Below are 14,850 nucleotides of genomic sequence, written 5' to 3'. Positions count from 1 at the left end.
ACCATGGTAACTTTTACTGGACAAACTGGATGATTGCTACTTATTTCAGCACATCCAAAGGGAGTACAAGGGCTCTAATATCTGAGATCTGGTTTTCACTAAGCAGCCAAACTGTATTAAAATCTTGACAGTGGGGGGTAACCAATGATAGACAATGACCACACTACCTGCTATTAGTTTTAAATGAGTTGTATTGAAAGAAACTTGTATAGTCAAAGGTGAAGGTGAGAGCTTTAATTTCAAGAGAGAGTGGACTATTGTGGAATGCGATTTTTCTTGGGCTTAATTAACTGGAGAGGCTATCATATGCTGTCAGGTACAAATGTACTATAGGAATCAGTCAAGGGATTTATCCCCACAGCCACAAATTTTTATGTACCAATGATCAAATTCTGTAAACATAAGATGCCAAGGCGCCTCCGTAGCCAGGTGGGCAGGAGCGGCAGTGCGTAGCACACGCTTCTTGATTAGACCAGGGTTCGAGCCCGTGACCACCAGATACGGAGGATGCAGAAAGGTCAGGGAATGACCACCGCATATCCTCTGAGCAATATGGCCTTAGTTGCTAATGCTCCTAAAAACCAAAAACTATGCCGACTATAAGATGCCAAAATGAATGCCAGGTGAAGTTAAGAGTTTGAGCAAAAAAAACTAACATGAGACAGTTTCAGACAATTATTTGAACCTGATTTATATGAACATTATAAGATACAGTGTAACAAAACTATTGATGGGAAAAGCAGATTATGAGAAAGTGTTGGCAATGAGATAACATTCAGATGATACTACGGTCAGAAACAGCTGGATGGTGTTTCTAACCTCAGAATCATGACCCCCCCCCCCCCCAAAGCAATGAAGATAGGGAGTTCTTACATGTAAATACAAAAATGGAAAGAATAAATTAAATTGATCTCTTAATTAGTTACAGTGGAAGGTCCATAGAAATCTCAACAGATGAGTTAAACAGCTACTTCTTGATGATATCAGTACATTGTGACAGTGATCACAATGTACTGATGTGCAAATTACTTCAAGATGTAACTACCATCAAGGCTAAATGGAAGGGCTTTTGCTTTCGTAAAGGTGACTACAGGGGTCTCAGTTTTTAAATTCTGTTCAGTGGGATCAACTGATGTTGCTACCAATGTATTCTAAATGGGAAGCCTTCAGGGACTTAATTTTGGAGGATACTAGGCTCTTCTTTCCATCTAATAAATACTGTTCAAGGTGTAGGCCTAAAGGGATGTCAGATGAACTAATGAGGCTTGTGGCAGAGAAGAAAAATGTATGGGATGCATATAAAGTATCAGGCGACACAAAAGCTTGTTATGTATACAGTACTTAAGGTGTGGCCTAACCATTGCCTTATACAGCAGAATAGTTACCTCCTTATCCGTACTGGCAAAATTCCTGCATATCATAGACAAAACTTGTAAACTGCCTTAGCAGCCTGTCTGTGCCTGGTGAACTTCATGTTTGAGTGTATGATTGCTTCCAGGTCTTTTTTTATTTTTTTTTCTCCACTATTGTGAAAATTTTCCACACATTTGGAATGGGTTAATCTGGAATTACTACCATCCATATTGCATATGGATAGAAGTCATTGCATTGCATATCTTAATGTTAAACTTCAATTGGCACTTCTCAGCTAGTCCACCTAATTTTTCTAAATCTTGTTACAGCATACACTGATTGCTATTATTAACCACCATGCCAATTTTTGTATCATCTGCATACTTAGACATTATTAGCCTCATATACCTTCATTAATAAATATTGAAAACAGCAATGGACCCAGTATCTGAAATCTGGGGGACTCTGCTAATAACATTAGTCCAGGACTATCAGTGTCCATTGATAACCACTCCACCTTCTTCCACTCAGCCCTCTCTTTATCTGTGGCAGTAACTTCTCCCTAATACCACAGTGTTCCAGTTTTACAAGTCTTCAGTATCAAAAGTTTTTCTGAAATCCAAGTATATGATGTAAAAGTTATTTTTTTGTATCCAGCTTCTTTGTTACTGTGTCACAGTATCCAATAAGATTGGACAGAAAGATTGCCCCTTAACAGATCCATACTGTGATTGCTTTATAATTGCATTCCTGTATAGATAGGCCTGCATTACTTATTTCATCAGTGACTCCCTTATTTTCCCTGGAAAAGAGGTCATGTTTACAAGTCTCTAATTACCCAATTCAACATTTCATTGCCATTTATGAATTGTGGGGATATTTGCTCATTACCAATCCATAGGGACCTCTCCTGAATCCAAGGATGTTCTCATAATTATGGTTAAAGGTTTGATTACTTACTTCTCTTTGATCACAGAACAGGAAAAAATCATAATTTGTGAAATCTTTAAGAAAGCAATTTGTGGAATCTTTAAGGAAACATAATTCATGGAGGCTGTGAATTTTTTGTGCCCACAAAAAATTCACTTCTCTACTAATAATTGCATGTTGTCTAGTATTGAGCTATGCTGTACTGTATCTCTTGTCACAAATATTGCAATGAGCTTATTTCAGCTGCCAAGTTAAAAACACACTTTCATATTATAAACTAAGTTGTTGAAGAAACTGTTTCTGATAATAGATCTAAATAAATGAATCCATATGAATCTTAGATCTGAATAGCTCTAAGTAAATCTAAATCTGATCAGATTGAGTATTCTGAATTTTGGGAAATTTGTATTCCATATCTCCAAATTTTGAATGCATAGATATTACTGATAACCAAAACATGTTTTTAGAATTTCTCATTCCCAGGGTTGCAGTTATTACAACAAATGACTATGTAATCAATGTGCACAGTCCAAATCCCAAACATGTGGAATATGGGTTGTTCCAAACATAATATTGTGTGTCAGATTATGCTAACAGTTTAAATATTCTGGTCATTACATTCCCTGCATTTACTTGGCGCATGCAATAACTTCATCAGTTATGATTTATAACAGACTGTGTAATTGTTTTTTATTTTGTTCTTACGAACATATGATACCATTTGCAGAAGTCCACAACCAGACTAATTAGCCAGTCTTTTCATTTTATATCTGCTTTTGTCTGTTACTCCAAATGATGTTATTTGCTTTGCTTGGGAGCATTTTTAATATTGTTTTACCTCATACTATAATGAATATATATGCCAATCTCCTTTGAATTGCTAGCATTCTAATAAGGTTGGCTGTTAGACCACAAGCAATGTTTATATATTTAATTCATAAACTTTTAGGATATCAGAGTCATGGTGTCACACAGATATAAGCAGTGCAGAATTGGAATTTGGGGAGTACAATGTGTACAGAAAGGATAGACAGGAAGGGAGGAGGTGTAATGCTGTTAGTTAAGAAATACACAAAATCTAAGGAAGAGCATCCAATTGACATTGGTGGATAATTCAATGTTGAGTCAGTGTGGTGTTGACATAAGCACTGGGAAAGGGAAAATGAGAGTAGGTGTGTTATAGGCTTAATGAATCTGATGCATATAATGAGCAATTGTGCAGAGAAATAAGACTGGGCCAGTAAATCAGAATGTATTATAATGGGGCATTTTAACTTTCCCGATGTTGACTGGAACTTGTGGGTTGGTCACTCACACACTAGCAAGACTTTTGTGGATTTATTGGATGACTGTTTTCTACAACAGCATGTTTGAGAGGCAACCAGAGGGAGTAATATTCTTGATGTGATTATTAGTAGTGATCCTTCATGCATTAAGAATTTGTAGATAAAGGAACCACTAGGTGGCAGTGATCATAGTGTATTGATGTGGGATTTACTTAAAGATGTAACTACCATCAGAGAGTTTTTAAATTCCATGCAGTGGGATCAAATGATGATGTTACCAACGGTGAATTCTAAATGGGAAACTTTCAGGGACTTAATATTGGAGGGTACTAGGCTTTTCATACCAAATAAGAAATACTGTTCAAGGTTTAGGCCTAAATGATTTCCAGGTGAATTAATGAAGCTCGTGGCAGAGAAGAAAAATGCATGGGATGGATATAAAATATCAGGCGACACAGAAACCTATGGCAGATATAAACTAGTCTGAAACCAAGTCACAAAGGAGGTTACGCAGGTGAAGGCAGATTACGAGAAATCTTTGGCAAAGGATGCAAAGAAAAACAGCAAAGAGTTCTTTACTTATGTAAACTCTAGTAGAAAAGGGACAAATCAGATTGGTCCACTTAACATATATGGTTTGAATATTGATAATAATGCTCAGGTAGCTGATAAACTGAATGAGTCTTTTGCATCTATATTCACAAATGAGGAGTTATTCAAGGAGGGGAATGCCAGAAGTTTATCAAACTCTAACAGGGAGCTAAGTGATTTTGTAATAACTGAGAGCAAAGTGGAGGAGAAAATGTTGAAGTTAAACATAAGGAAGGCACCTGGGATGGGTAGGATCTATCCAGTTATATTAAAGGAGGCAGCAAAGAAAGTAAGCAAACAATTAGCCATAATTACGAGAGCTTCCTTGAATTCAGGGAAGGTCCCCATGGACTGGAGGTATCCCAAATTCACAAAAGGGGATCAACATGTGACACAAGTAACTATAGACATATTAGTTTAACTTGTGTTCTGGGGAAAATAATGGAGTCACTGGTTAAAGAAGCATTGCAGGATCATCTAGATAAGACTGCAGTAATAGTTAAGACACAGGATGGGTTTGTTAAAGGGAGGTCTCTTGTCTGATCAGTTTAATTGAATACTATGATGTGGTCACAAAGGAACTGGATGCAATGAATAATTTTAGCATTAGCATTAGTAGAGGCATACGATGCAAGAAAGCAAGCTTATGCAGAATCAGCCAAAAAAAAAAAAAATTCCGATTTCACCCCTCCTTTTGGTTCAAATACCTGTCCAGCTCAGCCTTAAACTTATTTAGGCTATCAACTTCCACAACAAAAGGCTTTATACACCTCAATCAGATCATCTTGCAGGTGCCTAGTCTCCAAACACTGTAATCTGCAAAACTTAAGCCTTTCTTCATAAGAGCAACCCTTTGTTCAGTTCACTAATCTTGTTGCTCTTCTCTGTATTTGTTCCAACAGCTCTACACCCTTCTTAAAATGAGGCCTCCGGACCCGTATACAGTACTCAAGATGTGGCCTGACCATTGTGTTATACAAGGGGATAATCACCTCCTTATCCCTGCTAAAAAAATTCCTGTATGTCATTGACAAAACACTGAGCTACTCTTGCAGACTGTGTGCACTACTCAGAAAACTTCATATCTGTCTGCACAATTTTGATATTATATACTTGGATCTTAGTAAGGCTTTTGATACTGTTACACATGGAAGACTGCTGTACAAATTGGAGTGGTATGGCAATAAGGGCAAGTTGCTACAATAGATAAAGGGATGGTTGAGTGGGAGATGACAGAGAGTGGTAATCAATGGACACTGCTTTTCGTGGACTAATGCTATCGCCGACCAGGCTAGCCGAGTGGGTAAAGTACCTGCCCGGCAACCCAAAGGTCGCGGGTTCGATTCCCGCCTCGGGCTGGATCAAAGTACTGCAAAAACCTTGGGAGGTGCAATATGGCCACAGAAGCCGATGCGCCAACAACTACCAAATCACTAATGCTATTAGTGGGGTTCCCCAGGGTTCGGTACTGGTGCCATTGTTGTTTTATATATTCATCAGTGATATTGATGAAGGTATATCAGGCTTAATGTCCAAATTTGCAGATGATACAAAGGTTGGCAGGGTTGAAACGGCAGTAAAGACAGTATGCTACTGCAACTGGATCTAGATAAGTTGGGCAGATGGGCTGAGAAGTGGCAACTGAAGTTCAATATTGATAAATGCAAAGTACTGGTATAGGTAGCAGTGACCCAAGAGAAATGTACCAACTGTGCGGTGCTACACTCAGGGCGGTGGAGAATGAAAATCACCTGGGGGTAATTGTGCAGTCGGATATAAAGTTCTCTAAGCAGTGCAGCTTGGCTGCCAGAGCAGGTCATGCAGTTTTGTCAATGATATATAGGAATTTTGATAGCAGGGTCAAGGAGGCAATTATCCCATTGTACAAGGCAATGGTCAGGCCCCACCTTGAGTACTGTGTACAGATCTGGAGGCCTCATTTTAGGAAGGATGTAGAGTTGCTAGAACGAATACAAAGACTGGTGAGGGGAACAAAGGGGTGCTCTTATGAAGAAAGGCTTAAGTTCTGCAAATTGCAGCACTTGGAGACTAGTCTAGGCACATGCGAGGTGATCTGATTGTGGTATATAAGGCTTTGAACGGGTTGAGCAAGCTCAATGCTAATGGGATTCTTCCTTTTGCTCACTTTAAGAACCTAAGGGGGCATAGATTCAAATTGAATAGATGCAGAAATTTGCCTTCAGCCAGTGGATAGTTGATTGGTGGAACAGACTTTCATCTCTAGTTGTGGAAGTTGATAGTTTAAATAAATTTAAGGCTGAGCTGGACAAGCATTTGGAGTGAATGGAATGGTGAAATGGGAGTTTTTTTTTTTGGCTGATGCTGCATAAGCATCAGCCAAATTTATGATAATGTTTTCTCATTTATGTCAGTCTCTTAATTTTTTTTTTTTTAAAGTATCAAAAAATAGGGGAGGAAAAACAAATGTTCACAGTTTGATTTGATCATATACACCAAGAGAGGATGGCAGCACACCAAACTAATTTATCCACCAAGCCATACTGTGCTGCTTATTGCTCGACTGCCTGTAGTACACTTACTGAGATCCACTTCTATCCATTGTAGTGAAATGGCCAAGTTACATAACTTGGTGATAAAAGCAGTTATTCAGTTGCATAATTTTATAACAAATTAATTTGAATAACTAATTTTATAATTAAAAATTAATTTAATACGAATTTATTTAATATGAATTTGATTCTCTATTAAGATTTTCGTATGACATATAACGTCCTTGTAGGTGCAAAACTTAAGTTTAAGGTTGTGAATAAATGTAAATAAATTTCAAGAATGACTTTAAAATGCAATAGATATTTGTTTTGCACAGTGTAGTCTTCATTACATAGTTGTAATTCACATTATAATTATTAGATAATTATAATCGTGCTATAATCATCTAATGCTCACTTTAGTATTTAACATGTTTATTATTAGGTTTCCTTACCATTTCGTACAATTTTCTTATGCAAATATATTTTCATAAAAAAAAAAAAAATCAGTGGCACATTAAAATTTCCACAAATTAGGCTAAATAACTTAATTTAAGTTATTGTGAAATCAACCATGAAATTTCATTTGTTTTTGTTTCAGCTAAGAAAGGACTTCTTGGCCCTAAAAAGGAATTGTGGAATGTTATTGAATTAATAGAGAAACATATGCCTGAAGCAGCAGATATCACTTCCAGTGTAAGGGATTTGCCAACAGTAAAGTAAGTCATGTATTTCCTTACTTTGAATCAATTACATGAAATTTGAAACCTCTTGCCAAAAACATAAAAATCTTAAAAATTTAAGACAAGCTACTGTTATTTGTTATTTATTGTATTTGTATTCAGCACTTCATGATGCTTTCATGTGCAGTGTATTAAATTTAAGAGTGAGCATTAATCTTGTTTTCAACGATCTATTCAGCTTCACATGGTCAACTTTTAAATACCACTATACTATAAATAAACAAATTAAGCTTTTTGCTCCTATGAGATTATTATGCAGTACCACTGGATTGATAAAATAATTTCTCAGAATATCTGTTCATAGCTTATCTCTTCATTAGTTACAGTATGTGGAAGGGGGTATATACAAATATTGATTTCTTAATATCTAGGGTTATTTTTATTTATTTATTTATTATTATTTTTTTTTTGTCTTTGGTATAATGAAAGAAAATTTTAGTACAAATAAACAGGTCAATTTGGTTAGATTTAATATTTTAAGGGGAATGAAGTTTATGATTTCAATTTTAGATAGTGGTAATGCTATGCTTTCTCATCAATGGCAACATTAGTAAAAGGCAAATTTTATTTAAAAAAAATAATAGTAGTTCCCAGTCTTTCTCATTTCAGTACCCTTATAGTCCTCAAGTAAAAATCAACCATTCAGTATATACATTGATTGACTGGAACAATGCATTGAGACCGTTGGATCAACCTGATTGTTGTCAGATGTATAGGGAATTATTCCAGATGAATGTGCATTTCAGGATAAGCAAATGCTATTTTAGACTCATATTTCTTCTATTTTATTACAATTTTTAGTAGAGTGCTTTACTATATTTTTTTATATCCAGTTTCACTTTGGAAAATATTGTTAGACTGGCAATTCATTCCTATTGGAATTTCTACAGTTCTGTTCAAGGCTAAATAACAGTAGTTTACTTAGTATGAAAGTACTGTTAAACTTTTCTTTGCATAATAGAAATAACAAGGATGGCCAATGCCTATTATCCCTTGGAAAATGTAAAATTACTACAAGTGGGGTAATTTCTCATATGTTGAGAATCATAAAAAAATTGCATTACATTTTTTATTAATTTTTTCCTTTTGTTTGGTATAGAATGATGAGATATTGTTTGCCATATAAATGCATATAAAAAACGTATAAATGCATTATAGCATTATAGCTTATATTCACATGTATGAATGTTCTAATATTTTTTATCATTTTATACGAGGGTGGCTGATATGTGTTTCTCAAAAAAGTAACAATATTGGTATTACCGAATATTGTTTACATATAGTTTATATACAAACCGTCCTCAGTAATACCATAATTGTAGTACTAATACACTTGAAATAAATACATTGCAAAATCTTCTTTTTTAAAATATTTTATGCACACATACTCATTAAGTATAATATTTGCTCTCCTGAAAGCATGTGCTTGCACATCCTGTGCTGTGTCAAATTCTGGCTCAACTAATGAGGCTCACAGGAAATAAATATCAAATGTCAATTCTTTTTGGATCCCAGGGCATAGTGCTGTCCAGAAGAGGCAATGGACTAATTGTACAGCAAGAATTCTAGCAAGTGTTTTCTTTGTATATATTTGATGTTTATACAGATAAAACAGAATCTTTCAGCAGTGGAAGTCAAGTTTCTGCATGAGTGGATTATAAAGTTGTTTCAGCAAAAATACATATTTTACAGTAATCTCACATGTTTGTGTTTATTCAAAAAAAGTGATTCTCTGGAATGTCCACTGCTTCTGTCACTTCAGCATTTCCTTAGAGAATGTCTACTTCATGAAATAGGGTGAAAAACATCCTTCAATTCTCTCTCTCTCTCTCTCTCTCTCTCTCTCTCTCTCTCTCTCTCTCTCAAAACTTACTCTATTAAAAAAAATCCTCTAGCATTGAGCTTGTTTCTTTTTTGAAACTAATAATACTTTTCAGCCACACATGGTACAGCCTATAACTAAAAAAAATTAATATCCATAATACTAGTTATAGTATTATGGATACTATAACATAATAATAGTTAGGTGTAGTATGACCAAATTTAGTATTGCACCAAAAAAATACTGAAGGAGGGTTAGCATACTGAAGAAGGGCTGGGCTAGCATAAGATTCTTGAAGTTTTCGGATTACTTTTCTGTACTTATAGTTTGGTGCTTCCTCCAAGCCATAAATTGTATTAACATAGAGGACCTTTTTGCAGAAAGTGATGTATTCAGTGAGGTGGCTGAAATAAGAACTCAGTTTAGATCATCTTTTTGACCTAAAAAATCATGATACTCTTAACAGCAATAAGTTAACTGCTGTGAGAAAACTTTTGATTCTATATTTATGAAGGAAGCAAAATCATCTCTGAATCAGTAAAAGTTTTAGTATTACTTGTGATCATGTCAGGTTAATACATACTGGTAAGCATTCTTATAATTTTTATTTAATCATTCAGGAATAAAATTCTAAAGTAATAAATAAACTTAAGTTTTTCATTTGCTATATTAATCTTAAAATGAAAAAGTGTTTCACTGATGGAGGCTTGATAGTTTTTGTATAACTTTTGGATCAAAGGTATATAAAAGTTACGTATTATAAAGGAAGTTAGTGTGCAAGCTAAAATGGATTAAGAACTTCTTAATTTTAAAATTTGTAATTTGAAAAATCCTATTTTAAAATCTCCAGGTTAGCAAATTGAAAACCTTTTACTATTGGAATTTTTGGCGACAATGCAGCCAGAGTGTTAATAGCAATTATAAAGTATGGTGTAGCAATTTCTCTTTCTTAGCTACCTATGAGTTTCACACCTGCCTTGTCATAAATATGCCATCAGTGTTTCAAAATTCATAGTATTAATAGTTTTTCCATTTTTACTTTTAATTTCCTGCTTTTGAAATGCTGGAGAATCAGCCTTCATTTTCACTGATAAGTGTGTCCTTTTGTTTATATATTGTTGAAATCATAGATTTCATGAGATTATCTTCACTTACAAGTGGCGCATTATAGCCTTAGTTGCTAATGCACCAATAAAACCCAAGAACCAACCAACCACCAATCACTTACAAGTGTATTTACTTTAATGCTGTTTTTTCTTTTGAAATAATTTCTTGTTTTGTGCTTCTCCTGTTATTCTTTTCTTTCACACTTGCCTTTTTTAAGGCCATGACTACTGATTTTATTTAGTAAAAAACGACACACACACACACACACACACACACACACACACACACACACACACACACACACACACACACAGAGTGAGAGTTGTAGGCACATAAATTATGAAAATCACAGATGTTTGCACAGTCACAACAAAATTACAAAAATTAAATGGACTCCAAGTGCTGATAAATGCAACTGCATGACCTGTACATGGGATCTTATGAGGCACATTGTAAACAAATTTTTGTAATCAAAGACATCATTAATTGAGAGACCATTGTATATGATAGTATGATATACATATAAAATAGTACAATTTCTAATATTTTGCAACGTTTCTTTTTTCAGAACACATTTGGGTCGCGCAAGAGCATGGCTCAGGTTGGCTTTAATGCAGAAAAGGCTGGCAGATTACTTCAGATTAATAATTGATAAGAAAGAAGATGTACTCTTGTAAGTACATTAAAATGATTTATTGTGAGTCATAATATATCATTGTTTAGTTTTGTCTTTTTTATTAAATTTAAATTATTTTGTCAGTAGAATAGTACTTCAATAGATAGTGAATGTTAAGGTAAAACATTTAGTAGATGTGTAATTAAGTAAAATATTTATTAAATAGTTAGTGGATGCATAATAGTTAATGAATTTTCATGAGATCGATCGATGTTTTTAATGACGAACATTTTTCCACAGAAATTAGTTATAATCTATAAGGAATTAAGTTTAATACATGATTATGATTAACAGCAGGCAGATTATTTAATTTGTAAATTAAACTTTGATCTGTGAATTAACCTTGCCTACTCAAAAAGTGTGCCATAAATTGCTTTATATGCATTTTGATTATTATCATTGAAATGAAGAAATTAAGGTAAAATATTTATAATAATTATTTACTTTGCATTAGTTCCTTCCCACATGCTGCTATCAACACACTGTTTCAGTTATGTTCATTATACATTTCAATTCTTGTTCAGTTTGGCAATTCAAACAATGTCTTATATAACAACACTTGCATTGAATCTGAATAGAGTCATGTTTGTGAGCACCTAAGTTACATTTTGTTATGGCCAAAACATTTTTAATTACCATCTGATTTATGTTTAGAGTTTGAATTAGCTGGCAAGTGGCTCTCAAAATACTTATCTTCAAGTTAAATTAGGCATTTTGAAATGTTTTGAGAATAGATAAAGCCACTTTGTTACATGCTGTGACCTTTACTTGCTTTTTTTAGGCAGAGAATGATTTAGCTAAGACACTAAAATTCTTAATTAAAGAAGCCTTTTCACTCAGCAAACGGCCTCTGTAGCCGAGTGGTCGTAAGAAGGAGTGCAGTAGCACATGCTCTTTGAGTAGACCGGGGTTCAAGCCCCTGACTGCTAAATACGGTCGATCTGCCAACTGGCACTGGACCAGCGTGGCAGATTATGGTTTATTTCCCGTAGCATGAATTGTTGAGCAGGCTTCCATCCTGCAGTGGGTTGATAATGGCTGCAGTTTTTCACTCAACATATGAATAGTCCTGATCAAAAAAAGATTGTCCTACTCGTTGGCAGGAATGTAATTGGATACGAAATTCTTTTAATTTTATTTTTTATGCCCCCCTCCCCCAAGTATCCTAGTACTATGTGCAGGTTGAAGTTTGAGAAGAGAAGAGAAGATATTTATGATGAACTTAAATTTCTGTAGTCTCTTGAATTATGGGAAATACATAAGAAGAAAAGTTATTTCAGAGATTTCCACCACAATTTCTTAATTCATGGACTAATGTCATTAGTGGTGTCACCCTAGATGTCCGTGTTGGGCTCATTGTTTTCTGTATTTATCAATGATATTGATGAAGGTATATCACGCTTAATGTCCAAGTTTGCAGACGATACGAAGGTTGGTAGGATTGTTGATGACAGTAAGGACAGTATGCTACTGCAACAGGATCTGGAAAAGTTGAGCAGATGGGCTGAGAGATGGCAACTGAAGTTTAACATTGATGAATTCAAAGTGCTGCATATGGGTAGCAGTAGCCTAGAGTAACATACCAACTGTATAGTATTGCACTTAGGGTAGTGTAGAATGAAAATTACTTGGGGGTAATTGTGCAGTCAGATATTATGAAGTTTTTTGATCAATGCAAATAGGCTGCAAGAGTAGCTCATGGGGTCTTGTCAATGATATATAGGAATTTTGCTACTAGGGATAAGGATGTGATTATCCTCTTGTATAAGGTCACACCTTGGAGTACTGCATGCAGGTCTGGAGGCCTCATTTTAAGAAAGATGTAGAGCTGCTGGAACAAGTACAGAGACGGGCAACAAGATTAGTGAGTGGAACAAAGGGTTACTGTTACAAAGAAAGGCTTAAGTTCTGCAAATTGCAGTCTGGAGACTAGGCACCTGCGAGGTGATCTGATTGCAATGTATAAGGCCTTGAATGGTTTGAGCAAGCTCAGTGCTGATTCAGCTTCCGGCGAAATACTGATGACATCAAGGCCCTCCTGCAAAAGCACGAGCCAGTTTGCTTTTGCTTGCAGGAGACTTACCTAAAAGCAAATGATGATCCCACGATGTATAATATCACAATCTTTCGTAAGGATAGAATTGCGGATGGTCCTGCTCATGGAGGAGTAGCTATCCTAGTGGGTAATCAGACCCCAGTTCAGCCCTTGCTAGTTGCAATTTGCCTTACAGTGGGATTTTTATTAACGGTCTGCTCTATTTATTTGCCACCTGGGACTGACAACTCCCAGGAAGACCTTGATGATCTTGTAACGCAGTTGCCTCCCCCTTTCTTACTTCTCGGGGATTTTAATGGACATAACACCCTGTGGGGTAGTGCTAACATCAATGGAACGGGACGGGTCATAGAGCGTATGCTCAATGATAATGACCTTTCCTTTCTAAATACTGGAACAAACACCTTCCACATGCCTACCTGTACTTTTTCTGCCATTGATCTCTCTATCTGCTCCCCTTCTCTACTCCCTTCACTCACTTGGGAAGTGGAGGAGAGTCCATACGGAAGTGATCACTTCCCTGTGATAACCTCGTTACGCAGTGGGAGACCGTGTCTTCCTTTCAGGTTACCACGGTGGAAGATTGATCAGGCTGACTGGTCTGCCTTCCAACATCAGGCAAATTTTGATCTCAGCACCGTCAGTCAGGAGCCTATCAATGATGCAGTAACGTACATCACAGAAATTATCGTCCAAGCAGCTGCGAATGCTGTTCCAAAAACATCTGCCCGGTTTCCACCATTTCCCAAACTTTGGTGGAATTCACAATGCACAGCAGCAAAAAAGGCTCAAAACAAAGCGTGGAGGATATTCCGCCGATATCCTACCACGACCAACCTTATAGCCTTTAAACGTGCACAAGCCAAAGCACACTATATCTGCCGTCAGAGTCAAAAGGAATCATGGATCCATTTTACATCATCCATTAACCAGTCTACCAACTCTAAGGTAGTCTGGGATAAAATCCGGAAAATGAAGGGAAAATATACATCCCACCCTTCTTCAATCCTAGATTATAATGGATGCACTATTGCAGATCCAACTGCAATAGCCAACTCTCTTGGGGAAACATTCTCTAACATCTCTGCAACATCTTCGTATTCCCCAGAGTTCCTGGTCCTGAAACATAAACTCGAAAAACAGGCACTTAATTTTAAGTCCAAGAGCATTTATCCCTACAACGGGTCATTCACTATTCAGGAACTGAAAAGAGCCCTTGCTCTTTCCAAAGCAAGTGCTGTTGGACCAGATGGCATCCATTATGAAATGATTAAGCATCTTTCACCAAAATCTATGGATTATCTGCTCCTTCTGTATAACAGAATCTTTATTGAAGGGCAGTTTCCGGATTCCTGGCGCAAGGCAACCGTTCTTGCCTTTGCTAAGCCAGGAAAGGATCCAAAAGTCACTAGAAATTATCGTCCTATTGCTCTGACTAGCTGTCTGTGCAAAATCCTGGAGAGAATGGTTAATTCTCGTTTAATCTGGTATTTAGAATCAAATGACCTTCTCTCCAACATCCAGTGCAGCTTCCGAAGGAACTGGTCCACTTTGGACCATCTTATTAGAATTGGAAACATCCATCCGGGATGCTTTCCTTAAACGCGAACACTTGGTGTCAGTGTTCCTCGACGTGGAGAAAGCGTATGACACAACTTGAGATTTGCCATCTTAAAAGATCTGCATAGCCTTGGTCTTAGGGGGCAACTGCCCATTTTTATTAAAAACTTTTTAGCCAATCGATCTTTCCAAGTTCGTGTGGGATCCTCACTCTCT

General features: G+C 36.2%; 1 protein-coding gene across 1 annotated transcript in view; it reads left to right on the top strand.

The window, feature by feature from the left end:
• Window positions 1–14,850, top strand: part of LOC150089737 (RUN and FYVE domain-containing protein 2-like) — a 399,341-nt gene that overhangs the window by 99,244 nt on the left and 285,247 nt on the right. The window contains exons 3-4 of the mRNA XM_090389637.1: window positions 7,272–7,389; window positions 10,911–11,015. Of these exons, the coding sequence (XP_090245763.1) occupies window positions 7,272–7,389; window positions 10,911–11,015 (223 nt within the window). The remainder of the gene's footprint in view (window positions 1–7,271; window positions 7,390–10,910; window positions 11,016–14,850) is intronic.

Source organism: Mastigoproctus giganteus, chromosome 2 (assembly GCF_048544385.1).
Source record: "Mastigoproctus giganteus isolate SK-2022 chromosome 2, ASM4854438v1, whole genome shotgun sequence".
Taxonomy (NCBI): domain Eukaryota; kingdom Metazoa; phylum Arthropoda; class Arachnida; order Uropygi; family Thelyphonidae; genus Mastigoproctus; species Mastigoproctus giganteus.
The sequence above is the reverse complement of the archived record's forward strand: the minus strand, read 5'-3'. Positions and strand labels throughout refer to the sequence as shown.